The 22,515-nt window shown below is 44.5% G+C and overlaps 1 protein-coding gene across 6 annotated transcripts in view; it reads left to right on the forward strand.

Annotated features, from left to right (window-relative positions):
• The first annotated feature begins 6,797 nt into the window (after positions 1 to 6,797).
• TTC23L (tetratricopeptide repeat domain 23 like) overlaps positions 6,798 to 22,515 on the forward strand; it is a 44,229-nt gene continuing 28,511 nt past the window's right edge. Inside the window, exons 1-4 of one of the 6 annotated variants that reach the window (XM_032851298.1) lie at positions 6,798 to 6,829; positions 8,268 to 8,342; positions 11,834 to 12,014; positions 13,931 to 14,054. In XM_032851298.1, coding sequence (XP_032707189.1) covers positions 8,275 to 8,342; positions 11,834 to 12,014; positions 13,931 to 14,054 — 373 coding nt within the window. In that variant the 5' untranslated portion in view covers positions 6,798 to 6,829; positions 8,268 to 8,274. Of the gene's footprint in view, positions 6,830 to 6,877; positions 6,983 to 7,248; positions 7,427 to 8,036; positions 8,343 to 11,833; positions 12,015 to 13,930; positions 14,055 to 22,515 lie in introns of those variants that run through there. The other 5 variants (XM_032851302.1, XM_032851296.1, XM_032851297.1 and 2 more) reach the window with 5 other exon arrangements.

The following is a 22,515-nucleotide window of genomic DNA, read 5'->3' on the forward strand; positions in this document are numbered from 1 at the left end:
CTTTCATCTTGTTTCAGGATGCATATTTATTATAAGTACTCCGGTTAAATATTGAAAAGTTATATGCTGTAGTTTAGCATTTTTGCCTTTGTAATTTACAGAAGGTATTGCAGAAAATAAACCTTGTTTCATTTTGCATCTCTGTTGTTGAGTTTTGGTGCATTCATGAACATATATATGGGGCTCCTGAGGAGTGGGTCATAGCGCTGGGGTGTGATGGTGTTTTTTGCCCGAGTCACACGCAGTAGCAGGCAGTGGTCCTCTGTCACCTCCTTGCCGTGGCACAGCATCTTTAATCTTGGACTTGGACTCCCCCGTCCACTTTAGATGACCCCTCTGATTACATGGCGCCCACCCAGATAACCCAGGAGGACCCTTATTTTAGGTCTGGTGATTAGCACCTCAGCCCCAAGCTCAGCCCCTAGTGCACAGCTGTCTCATGGCTCTTCAGTTCAAAACTGCCTCTCGGGTGTCTGCAGTCTTTGTAACCATTCAAAAACTTCTGCTAGATTGTTTTTTTCTCTTCTTTCCTTTTCCTTTTTGGAAAAGGCAATACACGCACATGCTAAAAAAAAAAAAAAAAAAAAGCCAAATACCTTCTATCAACTATCACATTACAAGGATAATTCTTTCCTTAAAGAACTCTTTAGGGTGAATTCTCACAGGTTGAGTCATAATTAAAACAGCAAATGATGGGGAATCTGGGTGGCTCAGTCCATTGAGCGTCTGACTCCTGGTTTTGGCTCAGTTCATGATCTCATGGGTTGTGGGATGGAGCCCTACATTGGACTCTCTGCTCAGCGGGCAGTCTGCTTGAGAGATTTTCTCCCACTGTCCCTCCCCCACTCTAAAAATGGATAAATATATCTAAAAAAAACAAAACCCAAATGACAATGAAATGGGTGCAATTATTTAAGTAGCTAACATTCTTCATCATAATACAACGGGCCATCTCCCTTCACTCACAACACGGTTCTCCCACACTGACTTCAGCTCTCATCACTACATACCATACATGCTTAATTGGACCTTGAATGCCCCCCCAACCACGAAAAAACAAAAGAAATCCATGAAAACAATGCCAATGGCACATGAAGTTATTAAATATTTTATGTGTACCAAGTGCATGCACCCTGTGAGAACTTACTTCAACGGAGGCCAGCTGTTCAACTCAGATGATGATTTCTTGGAGAAACACCACAACTCAGCTGGGCACTTAACCAAACTACATCCAAACCAGTCTTTTTTTTTTTTTTTTTTTTTTTTTTAATTTATTTGACAGAGGGAAAGCACAAGCAAAGGGAGATGCGGGCAGAGGGACAGGGAGAAGCAGGCTCCTTGTTGAGCAGGGAGCTTGATCCCAGGACCCCCAGATCATGACCTGAGCCGAAGGCAGCCACTTAACCGACTGAACTACCCAGGCACCCCTAAACCAGTCTTCTTAAATAGACAGAAATGCTTCATACCGAAGCTGGGGTATGAAAAGAAACTCCCAAGGCTTGATGACTAGATGTCAACAGAAATACACTGAAAATAAATCTTTCTTCTCCCAATCCTTGGTTCACCTCTCCAGAGGCAACAGCTGTTCCGTTTCTTGGATCACCTGAGACATTGCATGTCTGTCTGTACTTGTAGGCATGTATTTAGCGTTGCCCTTTAAATATAGAAGCATACTTTATACACTCTTCTGGACCATACTTCAAAAGATACTTAAGGGGTCCCTGGCTGGCTCAGTTGGTACAGCATGTGGCTCTTGGGGGTGGTGAGTTCAAGCCCCATGTTGCAGGGAGAGCTTATGTTAAAAAAAAAAAAACAAAACTTAAATTATCTTGGAGAGGTTCTGGTTGTTCTCCGTTGGCACACACACCTAATTCCGCAATAATATCCATCATGTGGTACAAGAATGCAAAGAAAAAAAGGGGAAAAAAGTGCCTGAGTCATCACAGTGTGTGAGAAAGACTGGCCCTTTTCTTCACATTGGTGGAGTAAGACTCATCTATTTGTTTTCCTTACATAAACTTGAAGATAGACTGCAAAGCCTTTAATAATTAAACCCACCCATCTTCAGATAAACACATGACATGCTATGTGTGGGGGAAATGCTCACAGAACGTGTCAGCACAACCCCGCGCAACGTGGCAGAGCTGGAATGCAGGGTGCTGACAGCAGCACAAACTCTCCAGCAAAGACTGGGGTGCTGCTCTGTGAGCAAAGTTAAAAGGTCAACTGCAAGGCAAAGAGGGGGTTGCTGGGCAAAGCAACAGACCAAGGCATTCAGAGGAGCAATTTATGCTCTGCTCAGGGCCAAGAACTCAAGCATGAGAGTTGCCTATCTGTGAAACAGTCCAAGGACAGGAGCTCAACGGTAATGGTTGCAGGAAGTAGGCCACTGGAGCCCCTGGGTTGAGAGAGCAATCGATGGGGGTTCCAGCAGATGGAGAGGCTCCTCTGAAGAGTTAGTCCCCAAGAGAAAGAGGTGAGTGGAGGGAAGACACTCCCGCACGTTCATTATAAACCAAGCCCCCAGATGGGAAGAAACAGGATATTCAAGTACTGAGAGGGGATGTACTGGATTACAAATGGGAATGTGTATGGGAGAGAAAGGAGCGAGACCCCGCCAAATAATGGGAGCTTCTGAACAGGAGAAGGATAGATAGGAAGTGCTCCCTACGTCACTTCTGGATGTTTTTAAACCTAAGCAAATCAAGTCAGGTTAAATACACTGAGAGGCGGTGTTAACAGTGTATTTATCTGTTAAAGCAAGAGGAGTCAGGAGTCAAGAGACTTAAAGATGCCACACTGCTAGATCTGAAGATGGAAAATGAGGCCACAAAGCAAGAATGCAGGTGGTCTAGAAGCCAGAAAAGGCAAGAGAACAACCCCTTCCTCACCCCAAAAGCCTCTAGAAAGAATCAGCCTTGCCCACATCTTGTCTCTGGCCCAGGGACAGCCATCGCAGACTTCCGACCTCCAGAACTAGGACATAATAAACTTGTGTTGTTTTAAGCCACAAAGTTTGTGATCATTGGTTACGGCAGCAATAGGAAACTGATAGACACACTAAGGGGCCAGACTCTCTGCTACTAGAGCATTCCTGAAGACGGTTGCAAGTTTCTTAAGTGTTAGTGAACACTGATAATAAGCCAGACACTGTGCTGAATGCTAAAAGCTCAAGGGTAAATCATAACCACTACCACCCACAAGGAGTTCACAACTGATCAAACACGGCCCACCACCCAGTAGGTATTCAGTATTCATGGGTGGGTAGATGGATATTTAGATAAAGGGATTGCCTATAGAGCCCTGCACACTTTGCTCTTTTGCTGACCCATTCTTCTGTCTCCTTCTCATTCTTAATTGCCTCTTTTGCTCTTCCTTGAACCCACCAAACTTGCTCCTTTCTCAGAGCCTTTGTTCTTGCTGTTATCTTAGAATGCTCTTAAACCTGACATTTGTATTGGTTGCTCCTTTTATTTACTCAATACCAACTTGTCAGAGAAGCCTTCCTTAACTACACTGTAGAAGCTAGCATACCCTATACTTTCTAGATCCTTTATCTGGCTTTGTTTTTCTCCATATAATTTGTTACTTCCATGTAAGGTTGTTTACCCAGCTGAGAAAGTCCTAAAAGGGAGTCCTAAAACACAGCCCACCCTCTGTTCCCATAGCTTTACTGCTTAGGAGGGGCCTGGGTCTGGCTAGAGGAAGAGGGTCACTTTTTTTTTCTAATTCACACAAAGTTGTTGCCTATTTCCCAAGCTCTGTGCCTTTTTCTAACTTGGAGAGATATCAGACTATTTACTAGTGGTTCTGTTTTTCTTCACCTAGAATAGAAGCTCCAGAAGAGCAAAATCTTTGTTTGTCTGTTCACTATTGCTTCCCTAACACTTAGAACAGTACTGGACACGTAGCAGGTCTTCTTCAACATTCATTTTTTCCAGGGTGGAAGGACAGATGCATGGGGAATGTGGGAAACTCACAGAGAAGGCGCCTGGGTGGCTCAGTCGTTAAGCATCTGCCTCCAGCTCAGGTCATGATCCCTGGGTCCTGGGATCAAGCCCCGCAGCATCGGGCTTCCTGCTCAGCGGGAAGCCTGCTTCTTCCTCTCCCGCTCCCCTTGCTTGTGTTCCCTCTCTCACTGTCTCTGTCAAATAAAAAAAATATTAAAAAAAGAAAAACTCAGAGAATGCCAATATAATTGTGACCATCAAGATGAGATTACGGAGGGGGTAGTAAGGGAACTCAGAAGTAAGGTGTCTAACCTTGTCTTAAGAGGAGAGAAAATGTGTTTTAAGAAATTAGATAGTCCAACGTAAAGTTTATTTGGTTTCCTTGTCCTTAAGTTTCACAGTTCTTGGGGTTAAAATAATTTGGAGTTAATCACAGTTTATTTGGGAATGGAAGAATCTAGAAGTACCCTGTACGCATGCTTCCCCTATGCGATTCTGCAACAGCAGTGCTTGCCTCTCCTACCTCAGGATCAAGTGAGGGACTGTGAGGGAACACATTATAAAGGCAATGTCCATCCAGATTACCAGCATCCCATTCCAGAGTTACTGAACAAACCTAGAACACATTTACCTGTAACTAAGGTTTATATTTATATAAACCTTATATATAAGGGTGAAGATGGCAAGGCAAGGAAAAAAAAACCACACACACAGGTTTGGAACTCTAAGAGTTTAACATTTTATTTTTTTAATTTGACTTCTAATTTTACAGGTGAATTGCTTCTGGTCAAAGCTAATTATTATTATTTTTTAAAGATTTTATTTATTTATTTGAGAGAGGGAGTGAGCATGAGAGGGAGGAGGGTCAGAGGGAGAAGACGACTTCCCGCTGAGCAGGGAGCCTGAAGTGGGGCTTGAACCCTGGACTCTGAGTCAAAGGCAAACGCCAACTGAGCCACCCAGGTGCCCCAAGGTCAAAGCTAATAAAATGGAGGCAAAACCAGACTGTCATTTTTAGAATGGGAATTCAGGGCTTGTCCTGTGACCTCACTTCACAGTGATGGGCAGAAGCTGGTGTTCAGGAACCAGAAGTTACATTTCATATACTTAGGAAAAAACCTCCCAGCCAATTCCTAAAATGAGAACATTAAAACTTTTCAGGGTGATGAAGACTAACTTAACAAGGATAAGGGGGAATCGGTGTTAGGGAACAGGAAACCAGCTCTTCATTTTTATCCCCGTATGTGTTAAATACGTTCATACTCACAAAAATCTGCGGTTTGCCACACAGAATCCTGGGGACTGGGAGGGGTTGTGGAAAGCAAGTGCTAACAAATACTCTCATTGTCTGGGCAAGAAAACTGAGACTCCAGAGCTGTGATTTGGCCCAGGCCACATGGAGTCAAAACCAGAGCCCTGCAATCTTGAAGTGGAGCTCATGGCTCTCACCTTTGTTCCATGCTGGGAATTCTCTTAGGAAACAGAATAAAGGGGGTGGGATCTTTCTAAAATTTTGGTGCAGGATCTTGAGGGTACAGATTTAAACCATAAGTTACAATGCCCTTCAGGTTTCACTTGAGAGATATTTAAACAAACTCATTTAAATAGCACTTCCAACCTAACTGCAGAAAATCTATCTTGGCAGTCTTGGATCAACAGCAATTAAACTTCAACCTGGAACTGGAAAGAACAAACAACAAATGTAAACACCACCTTTCAAGTTCTTAGCAAATATTTTCCTTCTTTCTACCGAGCCTGCCTTTTTTTTTCTTATTTTTTTTTCCTTTAACAAGGGCATACCATCTTCAACTTGACTTGTCATAGGGCCCTCATTCACTGTAGGGTTTGTGATAACACCCTTGGGCACCAGGCTGCAGAGGTGGTCCTGTTGGTTTGGGTACTGGCCCCAACAGCCCTGCACCCGTCAAATCTGAATTATCATCATTGTGTACTTCAGGCTCCTGAAGAGGAATGGTCTAAGAATACATGCTGCAAAAATTAGGGCTATGTGGTGTTTGCCCAATGTGCCCCACTCCCCGAGAATATTGTTGGAACTGCTAATCAGTAGCTGAATTAGTGGCCCATTGCTCAAACTATACATTTCTTGCACTCCACTTTCCTGATCAAGCGTAGCTCAGATCTTACCGGGAAAGGCAACACAGACGGTGCTGACACCATCAACAGTTACCTCAGGGCCTTTCCTCTCCAGTCCGGAGAGCCAGAACACCTGGGGGACTTCGGGGATGCAGGGTGCGCGAAGGGGCGCCAAAAGGGGCGCCCATTTAGTCCGGTACGCCGCAGCTTTACGTAAGTGGGGTCGTGGAGCCCAGCGTCCTCTTCTATCTTGAGAAGGGATTTCGCTCCTCTTCCTGCATCTTCGTGCCTGAAAGCTAAAGTCCCTTTCAGAAAAACAGCAGCGGACGACGCAACCGCAGCAAAGGGAAGCTTGGGGACGAGCTCCAGGGTACGAGCGTGCCGCCCCCGGAAACCCTAGGGTGCGGCGGAAGCCCCCGGGATCTTGCCAAAGCTCCCGGGAGCGGCCTGGGATTTTCCGGACCGGAAGTGCCCCGCGTCGCCATGGCTACTGGCACCGACGCTCCCGAGTCGGCCGGCGGCGTTCCGTTCCCATGGCAACCCCATTGTCTCCCGAGCCTGAACCTGGGCTGCCGGCGCGCCAGGCCTACCGCGCAGAGAGCCTCGCTTCCGCCACGCACCTGTGCGGCGGCGCCCTAAACGAAGTCCGCTGAAGCCAGGACGCTGACGCCGCGCGAGAAAGCCGAGCTCTCGGCAGAGGGAGCCGGAAAGGCTAGTTCCGGGGCGTGGCTTCTCTGCACTCGGCCGCGCGGGGGGCCCACCGGCTACCTCCCTTCTCCCCGCGGGTGCGTTTCCAGTTGGAGCCTCTGTGGAGGGGGCAACCACCCTCAAGAAAGAAGCCTCGGATGCCCGCCTGGGGCCCAGAATGTGGCGTCTGGGTTTACGAAGTTGCGGGGAAAGGAAGAAGGAAGCGATTTGCATTTGAGAGAGGGGCCAAAGTTTGGTGTTATAATTTATTCAGGGCCATATGGCATGTCACAGAACAGAATTTATGAGGTTGAGAACGCAAAATTCCTCGCTCTGGCCACAGTTTTTTTTTTTTTTTAAGATTATATTTATTTATTTGACAAAGAGAGAGATCACAGGTAGGCAGAGAGGCAGGCAGAGGGGAGGGAGAAGCAGGCTCCCCACTGAGCAGAGAGCCCCATGTAGGGCTCGATCCGAGGACCCTGAGATCATGACCTAAGCCAAAGGCAGAGGCTTAACCCACTGAGCCACCCAGGCACCCTTCGCCATAGTTTTTAAAGTAGAGATTAGAAAGAGAAATTAATCTTCTGGTGTTTGGATTGTGGATGTTCTGGAGCCTGTGTCAGAGCTACTGAGAGCTCAGGTGGAAATGATTCTGCAGGGTGAAATGAAGAGCGACTTGGTGGGTGTTGATGGTCAGTACATAACTATGCATTCGGTTTAGATTTGATTTAAGTGATAGGGAGAGCTGTGAGAACTGAATTTCGCAAATTATAAATAAGATTTTTGTCCCGAAGTTTCAGCCATTTCCCCCATCAGCTATGGACAATACCCAAATAGACGCATGTGTGTTCCTTAACTAGGACTTCTTATTAATAGTGGGATGGCCCTAGGGACAGGGAGAATTTACTGATACACTGGCTATCGTTCATTTGATGCTTCGAACTGGTTGCTTTGCTTGGTTCCATCTGGCAGAAACAATATCTGACTGGAGTAGGAAAACACAGTCTTCCCCCCCCCCCGCCCCACAAAGATCTCATTTATTCATTTGGCAGACAGATCTCAAGTAGGCAGAGAGGCAGGCAGAGAGAGAGGAGGAAGCAGGCTCCCCGCTAAGCAGAGAGCCAGATGCGGGGCTCCATCCCAGGACCCTGAGATCATGACCAGAGCCAAAGGCAGAGGCTTTAACCCACTGAGCCACCCAGATGTCCCAGGAGAACACAGTCTTGATGAATCGGGAGTTGTAAATATAGTGGCTTTCAGGGGGTAAAAAAAAAAAAAAAAAAAGTCAAGGATTTTGGAGGTACAGGAATAGGAATTAGGAGAAAAATTTAATTCAGAGTTTTAATATGACAAATGCCTTTAATTTCTGCCTTCTAGGTATCTGTACATGAGTGTGGGAAGTCTGTTTATTTATTTCAGATGGGTTATATATTTGGGCAGTTTCAATTTAATGTTAATAGCCTCCTACAGAGAGAAAATAGACTTCTAAGTCTTTTTTTCCCTAAAGCCACTCTGACTTGTAGTTCTTGGCAGTAAGAAGATGAAAGCCAGCCCCATCCGCATTCCAACTGTCAGCAATGACACCGACTGGGACTTCTGCTTCCACCTGTAAGTACCACAGAAGCTTGACATCACCCACAGTTACTGGCCTAGAATACTAGGACCTCCCACTTACGGCAAACCTGGGCTATGGAGCTTTGCATGCATATTATATTGAAGAGGAATTTGAGCTTCTGTGGTGTGGTTTAATTAACAATTCTGCTATGTGATCCATTTGTACTTATGCAAGCCATGCAAGAAGGAACATGTTTTTTCCCAACCTAAGGGAAATTTTATTTTTTATAGATAAGTTAATTATAACAAGATTGATGAAGTCATGGAGAATTAACTACAATAAAGATAATGAGGAAATTAAAATTGTTTCATGAAATAAAGAGGCGATAATAAACTAAAACTTTCACATAATAGATATTACTTACTTACTGAGCAAATACTATGTGCCTGGCACTGTTCAAAGTACTGACATGTATTAAGTCATCTAATTGCCCCAATATCTCTGTACCGGTAGTACTATTATACTATTATAATTTTGTAAATAAGGAATATGAATCAGAAAAAGGTTAAGTAATTGACCCCAAATCCCACAGCTAGTGATTCAAACTGCATACCCGGATTGCAGAGTCAGTTCTTTAACCATTTTTCTATACCCAGGTTTTTTCTATACCAACTTTGGCACTGTTGACATTTTCGGTTGGCTGACTCTTTGTTGTAGAAAGCTGATGTATGTATTGTAGGATGTTTAGCAGCATTTCTGGTCTCTACCCAGTAGATGCCAGTAGCACTGTCGCAGTAATGACAAACTAAGATGTCTCCAGACATTGCCAAATGTCCCCTGGGGGCAATATCACCCTTGGTTGAGAATGATTGATCTATACCAGTGTTATCAAATAGAAATATAATGCAAGTCACAAATGCGAGCCACATATGTAATTTAAGTTTTCCAGGAGCCATAGTAAAAAATAAAAAAGAAATAGGTAGATTGAATTTTAATACTATAGTTATCTTAAAATATCTGTAATATTTTATAAAATAAGTAGTGAAATATTTTTTATTTTTTTCTTTCTCTAAGTCTTTGAAATTCAGTGTGTATTTTATACTTATAGCATATCTCATTTCAGATTAGCCACATTTCATGTGCATAATAGCCACATGTGACTAGTGGTTAACATTTTAGTAATTTTGTACCACCTCATAAAATATCCTGAGGTTAAAAGTTGTATAACTTTAAAAATTGAAGTTAAGAAGTGGCATTCATGGTAGGGTATCTTATAAGTAGTCAGATAATTCATACTTGATATTACTAGTCTGAATTCATATTTATGATGGCATTATAAGAATAAGTTATAAACCTGGCAAGACAGACCTTTCATTCAGCTGCCTATTCTTTTTATTCTATTATTTTATCTTTCACAATATCTGACTGGTCAGTATTCTCCAGTTACCTTTCTTATCTTTCATGACAAGATGTTCAAAGCTAGTTTAGGGCTTTGTATTCTCAAGTCAGTAGTCAAGACCTCAATGTTTCTCCTTCTTTCAAGGTTGCTGCTGTTGAAGCTCCTGCCTTTGGTGTCAGCTTAATTTATCGAAGCCTGAACTTAAAATATTTAGGGCTTATAATTTTTAAGATCCATGATTGGCAGTCCTTGGTGATCCCAGGAGATTGAACTTCTGTTTCAGGTCTATGAAATATGCAGCCTAGGCAAAATCTTCTATCGAGGGACTCAAGTTTCTGTTAGTTTTCTTGACTTAGGATCTGTTGCCACAGATTCCCTCTATCTTCAGTATTTTTCAAGTGTTCTAAAGACTGTGTTTTCTTTTTTCATTCATTTGTGCATTTAATGAGCCATTATTTATCTTTATGGTAAGGCAGATATCAGGGTTTCAGGAACAAATGAGATTTAGCCCCAGCCATGGTAGAGATTATTTTGCTGAGTCAAAGATGAATCAGAAACAAAACAAATGAATTTTGAACATATGACTATAACGTAATTTGCACTGTAGTAGAAGTTTGGAGGAAATTTTTGCAAGTCCTTTGAAGGTTGTCTCTACTTTGCTACTCTAGTACAGGACTCCAGCAGAGGTGACATCTGAGTTGGGAGCATGGAATTCGCCAGGTGGAAAGGAGGCAAGCTTAGCACCCACCTTCTGATCGCCTTGCATCAGCCATGTTCTCTGGCTTTTCCACTGAGTTTGCATGTCTTCTGAAAGCACACTTCTGTTTGTGGGCAGAAGGTTTCTGGGCCTGGAGAAGTGTTGCTTCCCTTCCATGTGACCCAGTTTGCTCATGTGCCTCTGGGTAGGTTATTTAGAACAGGAACTCTGAATGGATATTAACATGTCATTTTTCAAACCTAGCATAAAAGATTACACTTGACATTTGTTTTTCTGCTTTTTTTTCTTTTTACAGTAAACATCTATTACTTATCTAATCAATGGAAAAGGGAAATAAATATTGTTCTTAAAACTATGTAGTGGTTGAACTTTTAAAAGTATAACTTTTAAAATTGTGTATACTAAGGTGATTCCTTTGGAAGACTTGTTTATAATTAATTAAACATTCTGTTGCCACTCTTAAGATTTCAGAATTCTATTTTTTCTGGATCACTTTGATTTTTCTGGTGATGTTAAGACATGGTTATGCCTTTTTTTGTGTAAGATTACCTCCTTTGACTTTTATCTTTACCATTTCCAATTACCCGTTCATAATCATGTTCAGCATCAAAGTTGGAGATCTACATTGTGTATGTGGGACAGGAGAGGGGGCAGGAAGGAGAGAGGGGAGGGGAATGAGGGGGTGGAAGGGAAGGAGAGAGGTAGGAGGGAGGGAAACAAGTGTGTGGGGGGGTAGATTTTCAGCCACTCAGCTCTTTTTCAACGCATTTATTTCTAATACAACTGGGAAGGCCATTTGCTTCGGAATCTATTCTTGACCTGTGGGGTTCCCTCCCCTCTCCTTGTTGGGACCATATCCTCTTTAGTTAGCCACTACTTATAAGAAACATGAAAGAGGACAGTGAAGTCTAGCCTCAAACTATTAATTCCCTTCCCATTATTTCATTATATTGATTTTCTTTCCTGGATTGGATCAGAATTTTAGAATGTAAAAGATCTTTGAGATCTTCCAATTCAACACCTTTGTTTTGTAGAAGAAGAAACCCAGTCATGGAGCTAATAAAATAAAAGTAGCTAATATTAAAATAGTACTTACTAAATAGCTAAGTGATTTATGAGTATCATCTGATTTAATCCAGTCACCTCCTCTGATTGACCTTATTTTACAAAGAAACAAATAATAACTTGCTTAGGGTCATGTGGTTAGTAAGTAGCAGGGCTGGGACTCTGATGGAAGTGGGTGGTTTAACAGATCTGTTTCATCTGAATCACACATTGCTGTCCTGATTCTGGGCTTCAAGGGGGAACGTGAACTTATCTCCAGACTTTATTCCTTCAAGTTTCTGTTAGAGCACATATCCCTACCCCCCTGCTTTGAGATACTCAGAGGTCAAATCTGAATTCACATCTCTCTCTGGTATCTACAGGTCCCAGCAAGCCAAGATCCCAGCATACCAGCAAAGAGATGAATTGTGTTCCTCTAGCGGGTCTGGAGAGAGTGAAGAAGACACTACAGCCAAGGAGAACGCCGTAGGCTGCATGTCTCTTCCTAAAGAGAAATTAGCCCAATCCCAGAAGAAAATAGCTCAGCTGATTAAGAAAAAGATGGTAAAACAAAAACCCCACGAGGTTTTAGTTTCCTTTTAAAAATATGTCCACGAAGACAGAAGCTCTGCCTTCAGTGGACATTGAAGGACTCAAAGTAGGGGAAGTTGTTGTATTTCTTTGTAAGTGGAAGGGAACAAGGCAGAGCATAGTGGGGGAACCGCCCTGCCTTTGGGTTCCACACCTGGCTCGCTCTGCTTTCTTCCATGGAGGGTTTTGTGCTCCTGGCTTTAAACTGAAAATGTATGTTTTGTTTTTTGTGTTGATGTTTGATTATGTTTCATTTTTTTAAAAAAGATTTTATTTGTTTTTCGGACAGAGAGAGAGACAGTGAGAAAGAGAACACAAGCAGGGGGAGTGGGTGAGGGGGAAGCAGGCTTCCCGCTGACCGGGGAGCCTGACATGAGGTTTGATCCCAGGACCAGGGGATCATGACCTGAGCCAAAGGGAGACGCCCAATGTGCCTGAGCCACCCAGGCACCCCTTGATTACCCTTAATTAAAAAAACTTAAAAAAAAAATTCTCCTGAGAGGTTTCAGAATGAGATTTCTTGGGTAACAGGAAGGCCAGGATAGTGAGGCAGGAGACTGAAAACAAGGGCAGCCAAACTGAAGCCCAGGCTCAGATGCCAGGGGTTCAGTGGACTCATAAGCAAACTAAACCACCAGAAAGGGGATGTAGCATCAGAGGTCAGAGTCCAGGGGTGCATTTCTCAGAGTGAGGCAGAGACTTGGTAACTTGGACCTCAGGGCAAGTGCTCTTAACTCTGTACAGAAGAACAAGATCAGAATGTTCAAAATCCAGGAGCCTGAGATAGGATGACGGTGGCCGTCATTATTAGAACACAGGCACCAACACGCTCCCGGAGCGTGATTCATCCACTGAGGAATTCATACACTGACTTCCTGGCCAGGGGAAAATGAGCTTAAATTCAGGTGTGGAGAAAAGGTGTGTAGATGGCTTTGGGAAAGGCTAGGAGACACCTCACAGGCAGATGATAGAATCTGATACCCCTCTTGGGTAGATCTATAAATGTACCTCTGTAAATCGTCCAGAGGCCTTGAGAAGACAGTCGTCTTGGCCTGTACCCATTCATATTTCACAGAGCCAGGCTGGAACGTTTGCTTTTAGAAACAAAGAAGTACCATCTGCCATAGAGGACAACTGAGCGTTTTTAAGGCTTGACAAGTCCTCTGCCAGTTTGCATAATGACGAGATGGAGGCAGAACCTACAGATGGAAAGAGATTCAGGAGACCGATGTCAGTGTATGGACAGGCAGACTGTAAAAAAAAAAAAAAAAATGAGGTAATTATTAGACTTATGAGACTAGATACTGAACATTACAGAATTATTATTAGTATTCGGTGAGAGTGGTTTTCCAGTTATAAGGCTAAGTCCATGTCTTTGGGAGACACTTATAGGATATGAAATGATTTAATATCTGATTTTTCTTCAAAATAATAGAGAGGGTGGGTAGATGAGGAGGGTAGATAGGAAACAAAATTGACCATGAGTGGATACCTCATGAAACTAAGTGAGCCCCTCTTCATGCTATTTTTGTATATTGCTAAAGTTTTTCACAGTAAAATGTTAAAAGAAGTCCCTGTGGCTATGAGGTTGAGTAGACAGGGGGAGGGGCAAGAGTGGGAGCAATTAGGAACAGCTGTTTTGGTCAGCCCCGTGGAAGGTAGGGCGCTTTGAACCACGTACTCATGGCAGAAGCAAGGAGCAGAGCTTAGTGTGAGGGCCTGGGAATAAGGGACAGCCACCAGGCCTTGCTGGATGGGTCACGGGATAGGAAGGGGAGAGAAGAGAAAATGATAAAAGGTGAATTCAGTCCTATATTCCCGTGAGAAGAGCCTGGGCTAGAGCTTTCCCTCCTTTCCAAAAAGCATAATGAGGTCTTTGCTCTCTGCAGAATACCCAAGCAAACAAGGAGCTGATACGCTGTGTCATCCTTTCTCGGATTATTTTTGGGGAAGAACACTGGAAATGTGCACAGGCCGTGGCCAGCCTGGCTTATGGCTACCTGACACTGAGAGGTACGTGGCTTCCCCCACTGGGTGTGGTGGACCAGCCCTCGGGAGCCAAACTACCCAACCTACAAGCATGGTGGGATGGGGATAGCAGGGGCAGGGGATGTGGGGGAGGGCCCTTCCTGACCCCAACTCACACCTCAGCAAAAGGCGGGAAAGTCCATGGATGAGGCAGGCAGTGTGTCAGGGATCTTAGAAATAAAGGTAATGATGATAGCTAATTTATTGAGTACTTAGCCTGTTCCAAGCCAGTCTCATTTAGTCCTTATAATATCCCATGGAGGAAGATAATGTTATTGTCCATAGTGTACACATGAGGTCACCGAGACACAGTGGGCTAGGGACGATATCAGAAGTTCCAGCCACAGGTCCACAGGGGAAGGACAGGCAGGTATGGACACTCAGCATCAGGGCAAGTGCCCCAGTAACAGGACCTGAATTCCGTAGACAGAACTCAAGTTCCTGGAAGGTCTGGCTGAGGAAAAGAGCAAGCCCTCATCCTAGAGAAATGGTGCTTTCTGGAAGGTACTCTGTATGGAAGAACAAGATGGGGATGCATTTGCTAAAACAAACCCAAGTGTAAGATCCACGAGGGCAGGAACTTGGCAGTAGAGGCTCCATAAATACTTGTTCAGACTGACAGAGGCATGAACATGTTTTGGAGCCAAGCACAGGGTCAGCACAGGGCTTTGTGCCCTGTGGCCAGCCGTGACATCCCGCAAGGACTGCATACACTCCTACCACAGATCTCTTTGTTCACATTCATATCTGCTTTGTTTACATGTCTGTGTCTCTGAAACAAAATCTCCCTGAGAGCAGGGACTAGGTCTTCCTGATAGCCGAACACAGTCTCTGGTACACAGTATGGATCAGCAGATGTCCTGCTTGACAGAACTGAGCCACTGGCCTGGGACTTTTTCAAGTATCCCTTGGACCTGGGTCTTCAGGTGGAGCCTAGCTTACCTAACAATGAAGTGATTTAAGGGCTTGAGATGGTTTTGAGGGCTACAGGGGAAGAGAACCAGTGTACCTAGGCCATCAGGAGTCTAGATATCCGAAATTGGAGCTTTTGGAAAAAATTAAAATGGAATTCAATTTATTATTAATTAATTCTGTTAACTTCAGAATGTGTGTTCTTGCTTAGGGCTCCTTGGGACCTTTTGAGCTCATGTTTCTGATGAAATTTTAGATTCATTTGGCCATTGATGTGGCAAGCCCATGAGTGATTCACGTTGGGGACAGTGAAGCAGTGGGCCACAGTGAGGTCACAGCGGGGCTCTTTCAGGCCTTAAGAACACATCTGTTGTGTTCTGAGAGAAGGCTGACATGGCTAAGGGGAGGAGGGAGTCCTCGCTTCCTGGCAGAACAGGCAACCACTTGTCTGTGAGACTTAAGGGACATCAGGAAGGCCTTCGGCAAAAGAAAACCTTTGAATGGAGCTACGTTATTCTCCATTTGGAATTTCTCTGTTTCAAACTTGCTGCCTTCATAAGAGTACAAATTTAGCTTTGTGCCATTGGAGCACTTCGAGAGCTCCTGTGAGAAGTCTGGCGGAACTGTGCTGGACACTCATGATGTGTGAGTGAGCACTGCTAGTCCCTGCCCTCTGGAGACATGGGGATCCCGTAGTAGGCAAGGACAGATGATCATAGAGGCAGGAACACAGTTCTGGGGAAACAAATGAGGCAGATCAGGGGTCTGCCACTATCAGGGAAGGCTGCAGAGAGACGGTAACATTTGTCCTGTCTTTGAAGCATGAAGATGAGTTTACCAAGTAGATTTCAAGGGGAATGGTAGAGAACCCTGTGCTGGGCCTCCGCATGTATTGATCTGAGGACTGGGAGCTGAGAGGGCCTCTGTGAGACTCCTCACAGAACACTATAGTTTCCCTTTGGACCCATGAGGTTAGGGTTGGACAGAAGGCACCTCAGGACAGACTGGTCTTGCCTGCTAATGGGATTGGAAGGTTAATCTGGGCCCAGGTATCAAGGAATTTTGGGAGTTATTAGAAGGTTTTGAGTGAGGTGGTGATGTACTCGGATGTTGTGAAGTGAGAAACTCAGGAGGACGGGTCAGACTGATAGAAAGACTAAAGGTGCCAAACACTCAGGCCGTTATCCTGCCAGACAAGAGGCGCTGAGGGCATTGGCCATGATGGTTGGAATGTGGCAGAAATGACACGCAGAACTGGTGACCTGTAGTGGAGAATGGAGTGAGAAGCTGAGGGAAGGGCTGAATTGAATAGGGCATGACCTGGAAGGGTAGCTGAAATAGGGAGCCAAGAGGACGAGCAGGCTGATGGGGGAAGGGAGGAGAAGCTGCTGAGTTTGGGCTCAGAAGACAGGCCTGATCATTGCCCGCGGGAGGTGGCCAGGAGCGTCACGGTGAGGTACTCAGCCCCCAGCTGGGAAGTGGAGCCCGAGCTCGGGAAGGCGGCCGGTTTGGGAGGATCCACATGCATGGGGCAAGCTGAGGCTACAGCAGTAGATGCGCTTGATCAGAAAAAGTAGAAAGAGAAGGAAAGAGGGCAGAGGAGGGAAGAGGGGAGAATGAGAGCATCAGGCAGCCCGTGGAAGCAGAGCCAGCAAAGGAAATAGGAGAATCCGGAGGGGCTGTGTCAGGACAGCCAAGGGGAGAGAAAGGATTTCAAAAAGAAGTGCAGTGTGGTTCCAGCAGTTTCAGAGAGAGGTCAGATGACGTGAAGGCTGAAGGGAGACCCGTGGGTTTGGCAGCTGGCAAATCATGGCTACTTGATTTGGCACAGACAAATATACTCCTTCGGCCCCCGGAGAGCCCAGATTCAGCGAGACTGTCTAGGGGTTTTTTGCTTAACTTGAGCCTTGCAGTGATGGCAGCTTGAACTGGAGAGGAGGGCACCACCACTGTTTGAGGGGGACATCTGCCTGAACCTGGGCCGGGCCAGAGGCTGCCTCCCTGTGTTTGGAGAGATGATTATGGTAGGTCTGTGGAAGGAAGTGGCGTGGTAGGTTGGCCCTCATCTTCTGAAATCAGTCCATTCCATGAAGAATCACACCCGGACTCCGAGTTTTACTTTTCCAATTAGATTCCAAGTTGGATCAAGATAGGCGATCAGGTCATAGCACAGAAGATGATGAGAACACCATCCTCTTCTCCCTGAGTCACAGTTGTTCTTGCCACACAAATGGAGAACCACATTTGGGTGGTATGTTGGAGGGGGAAAAAAGTTTTCCTTTTACAGGAAGATTTGTTTGTTTTTTCTAGATGGGAGAAACAACATCCTTGTGAGACAGCACCTACATAATAGAACAGTATCCCCCTTGGATCCAGACTTTCTGTCTTTCTTTCTTTTTTATGATACAGACATTGCTGTTTGAGGAATATAGAGTACAAAAGTTTTTTTGTTTTGTTTTTTAAAGATTTTACTTTATTTGACACAGAAAGAGAACACAAGTAGGGGGAGCAGCAGGCAGAGGGAGAGGGAGAAGCAGGCTCCCCACTGAGCAGGGAGCTGTGGGCTTGATCCCAGGACTCTGAGCCACTCAGGTGCCCCACTGTGGGTTTTTTTTTAAGTTTTTCTTTCTCATATTTAAAGTTTTGTACAAAGAGATACCCCTGGATTCTTGTCTGTCTTTCTTTCTCTTTCTTTCTTTCTTTCTTTCTTTCTTTCTTTCTTTCTTTCTTTCTTTCTTTCTTTTTTAAGAATTTTATTTATTTATTTGAGAGAGAGACAGCATGAAAGGAGAGAAGGTCAGAGGGAGAAGCAGACTCCGCATGGAGCTGGGAGCCCGATGTGGGACTCGATCCTGGGACTCTAGGATCATGACCTGAGCTGAAGGCAGTCGCTTAACCAACTGAACCACCCAGGCACTCCACAATACCCCTGGATTCTTGTGAAATAATTTTTTTTTTGAGGAAGTGAAGTAACTTTATTTTTTTAAAGATTTTTATTTATTTATTTGACAGAGAGGTAGAGAGAGAGAGAGAGCACAAGCCAGAGGAAGGGCCTAAGGAGAGGGAGAAGCAGGCTCCCCATTGAGCAGGGAACCCGATGTGGGGCGCGATCCCTAGGCTCTGGGACCATGACCTCAGCCGAAGGCAGATGCTTAATAACTGAGCCAACCGGGTGCCCCTGATTCTAGACTTTCTGAAACCTAACGTAGAGTTTTTCGAGAGTAGGTTATGATCATGACCTTTTCTTGAGAATAACCTCTTTATTTATTTATTTGATTTTTTTTTTTTAGGTTTTCTCTGTTGTTTTTATTTTCAGTTTTTATTGTATTAGGTTAGTCACCATACAGTACATCATTAGTTTTTGATGTAGTGTTCCAAGATTCATTGTTTATGTATAACACCTGATCCTCCAAGCAATCCGTGCCCTCCTTAATACCCACCACTAGGCTCACCCATCCCCCCCTCCCCTCCCCTCTAAAACACTCAGTTTGTTTCTCAGAGTCCATAGTCTCTCGTGGTTTGTCTCTCCCTCCAATTTCCCCCAACTCACTTCTCTCCATCCTCCAATGTCCTCCGTGTTATTCCTTATGCTTCACAGGTAAGGGAAACCTCATATTTCAGTTAGAAGACTTATCCAGTCTTTCCCTGTAAGTTTTTTTTAAAGTTTTTGGTCCATAGAATAAAACAACCCAAGCTTTGAAAAATCACAAACCTCCATAAGGGATGAAGTGCTTGCCGAATTCCACTTAGTTTTTTTGTCATTGACCTCAACTGCTTTAAAATGGACAGAACTTCGGAGCCAGCCTTCTGTGTAGGCGGATGGGTGCGCCTGTGCATGTTGCTGCCTCCTCGTGCGTATGTGTGTTTTGTGGCCACCAGACCTCCTTGCCTCATTTCCTTGTGAGCCTCTGCCAGCCCTGGGGCGTGGGAGTCAAGCCAAAAGGCTGCTTTCTCTCAATAAACAGTCTTCCAGTGAGTTTTACTGAGGGACTTTGGGAAATACAGCGTACAGAGGCAAAGTCTTTGCCTTCAGAGAAGTCACAGCCTTGGGTGGGAGACAGACAGAAGGCACCATGAGGCAGATGCCATGTGATTGATTTAAATACAGGGCGTTCCGGAAGTTGGGTAGAATTATTTCTGGCTGAGGTGGCAAGTGATGGACCCAGGAGGGAAGTGCCATTCAAGAAGGCCTTTAAAGAAGGAGCAGGGTTTGGGTAGACAGAAGGGGTGAGCACCTCTGGTGAAGAACAAGGCCTGGAGGGATGAGAGTACAACGCCTATCTAGAAAGCAGTGGGCGGGCTGTCTGGCCAAGGGCCGGACTCTTAAGAGGAACCCGGAAAGGAGGGAAGGTTGGCAGACCATGGTGGGTCTTTTCATACAAGCTAAGCAGTTTGTGATTTATTTGGTAGGCAAGGAGGTTGACTGGAGATTTTCCAGCAGACAGATGAGTATATCCAAGGGTGCTTTCGGAAAGGTTAATTTGCAACGATAGCCGGAAGGGATGCTATCTGGTGATCTAGAAGTAACATGGCTGGTGACAAATGGAATGAGTGAGAAGCTAAGGATTTAAGCGTCTCTGAAGGACAGATATGTTCATCCTTTATCTTTCTGGGAGTTTTTCTTATGTACACACTTACAAAATAACCAGGATAAGATCATTTTTTGCAGCATTGTTTATGACCAGTGTCCCCATCACCAGAGGACTAATAACCCACAGCAGATTTTATGCAGCTTTAACAAGGGCATGGGAAAGCACCATATACTAGTAGGGGGAAAACTCCGGAATGCATTGTCAGGCAAAAGAGAATGTACAACACAGTATGGGGTTTAATATGCCTTATTTTATGTAAGAAAGAAGGGGAGAGAATCTATGTTTATATTGACATAAAGAAACACTGAAGGATACATAAGACAGAAGCAAAAACCAGTTACCTAGTGGGGCCTTTCAGTGAAAGGGAACAAGAAAGGACATGAGACCTTTCAACATTGACCTTGTCATATAATTTTAAGTTTTGAACCATGGAAATGTATTACCTATTTACAAATAACCTTTTATTAAAAAGACTCTGAAGGAAGAATTGGCAGGACCTGATGTTCGATTTGAGGTTGAGGAGAAGTGAGGACCAACAATGACCATGACGGTCAGGCCCCTGCGGGTGCCATAGAGACACTGGTCAGGAAGGTGGGAGGGCACAGGGGAGAGGAATGGCGGGTGCAGGTTTTGGTGATTTTGAATTGCAATAGAGAAATCCACTAGCATGTTTTTACTCTGTGCTTGGAAATTTGGGACTAGAACTTTGGGGCTAGGAGGAGTGTCGCAAGCATGGAGGAATATTTGAGAGCATAACTGGGGAGGGGAAATGGAAAATTACAAGCATGGAGGCTAAGGTGGACATGCTAGGGATTGTTAGAACTTCTGAGAGGGAAAGAGAGGAGAAAAGGAAGAAACGGAAAGACAGACCCTTGGAGAAGGCAACAAAGAACCCTTGGAAAGAGTTAGCAAAGTAGCAATGAGAGAAGGTTCAGAAAGGAGAACTGAGTTGGTGTAGTGTCGTCAGAGCCAAGAGGAGAAGCCAAGCAGGTCAGGGCATCTGACTGAGAAACTGTGACTGAATGTATTTAGTAGGAGGTCTCTGGGGGCCTCAGCAGAAGAGTTTGTGCAGAGCAGAGGGAGCAGAAGCCCGATCCCAGGCGTGAAGGAAGGGAGCTGAGGCCAGGAGGCCAGACTACGTGTGCTACTTACTATGTATTGAAAAGAATGAGGGAAAATAGGGTCACTGGCGAAGACAGAAAAGTCATGTGAAGATAATTTTAGAAGAGAGAGAGACTGAGACAGTTTCAGGAGTGAGGAAGGAGCCCTTTCAAGAGAAAGTTTGGCAGTTTTAAGAAATAGAGCAATTGTTGAAATGGGGTTCAGGAGTCAATAACACAAGAGAACATGGGGCCTTTGCAAAGCAGGGTGTAAAGGCTGCTGGTTGGCGAACTAGAGGAAGGCACCGGAAGTGGGACTCGGTGGTGGTGGCCCGAATGAGCCCAGTGCTTCAGTGGCCGAGCAAGGGCAGCTATAGAACAATAAGGTGTTTTGTCACCTTGTGCCGAACTGTTTTCCAAGAGTCCAGGAAGGACAGAATAGTGACACGGACAAGCAGTCTCCTGGTCTGTGGCTTATTATTAATGAAGCAATAAATGAGTCATCCTGTTATTACTGGGAACTTTCTAGGGATCCTGGGCTCTATTCTAAGTGTTGCAAAAGTGTAAGAATCCTATGTTCTCTGTCCAGTTGGTTGAAAAGGACAAAATTGGTGCAGGAATAACAGGGAATGATTAGACCTAGGTGATCTGACCTGCAGGAAACCATTCATGCTTGCCAGCAAGGAGGTTGTGTTTGAGAACTCGGCCTTTTGTGGAGATTCTGTAAGCAGCTCGATGACAAAGGTCTGGAGTCAGGGCAAATATAATAAATTGCTTAAGAGAATGGACCCTAGTGGTGGTAGTAGCAGTAGTAATAATGATGATGATGATCATGATGGCTGATATTTACTCAAACTCATTTCATTCCTGTGTGCCTGAATTTTCACAAATTAATTTTCACGAATTAATTAAATTAATCCTTACCAACAACCTACAGGGAAGAAAGTATTTTCATTACCATTGTACTGGTGACTAAACAGTAGCACGGATAGATGAAGTAACTTGCTCAAGGCCACAGGTAGGAAGTGGCTAAGGCAAGATCGGTATCTGGGATATCAGGCTCTAGGCCCTGCTTTTAATCGCTGTCTACGTGAACTTCTTAAATATAGTTGACGATCAAAGGTGACAGCAGCATCTCTAAAGACTGGGTGGGTATCTCCGAGCAGATTCTTTCCGGCCTGAGTCAGAGTGACAGATGTCAATGGTGGGATCATATCTCAAACTAAAGCAAAATGATTTGATATGTTTGGTGGATGATACCAGGGCCCAGTTTCCAGTTCAGCCCTGTCATTTCTGAACCTCAGGCTCCAGACATCCAGACTAGGGCCTGATTTTGACCTCTGTGCTTGGTGTACTCTTGGTGCTAGGAGAAGGTGTCCTAGGCTTGGGAGAAGGGCAAGTCAAGGGAAATGACTTGGTCTCTCCAAGTTGACACTGGAGCTGGGGAAGTGGGACTCGGAGTTAGGGAATGAGAGCACAGATCTATGAGCTTCCTCTAGGGACAGTTAATGTGAGACTTGTGTGTATACATATTTGCAGTGTTATCCTTACATGAGAAGAGCATGTTCTTGCAAATCTATTTCAAATGATTACTGATACTGATTCATACTACTTTCTGTCCTCATGAATTTTCTCATGTAGGAAATGCCATAAAAATATCACAAAGTAAGGAGTTTTTTGAAACATAAAAAGAGCTCTTTCATACTTATAAAGGTTGGGAAACATTGTCCAGAGCAGTGATCTCTAAACCCTTGAGAATTAGCTCCCTCATCACTTCAGATAATTTGAGCAAACTCTATAAATGTGCATTTATTATAAATTATGTCAGTGGTACTAAGCTAT

Source organism: Lontra canadensis, unplaced genomic scaffold, assembly GCF_010015895.1.
Source record: "Lontra canadensis isolate GAN:19392208 unplaced genomic scaffold, GSC_riverotter_1.0 scaffold5, whole genome shotgun sequence".
NCBI classification, from domain to species: domain Eukaryota; kingdom Metazoa; phylum Chordata; class Mammalia; order Carnivora; family Mustelidae; genus Lontra; species Lontra canadensis.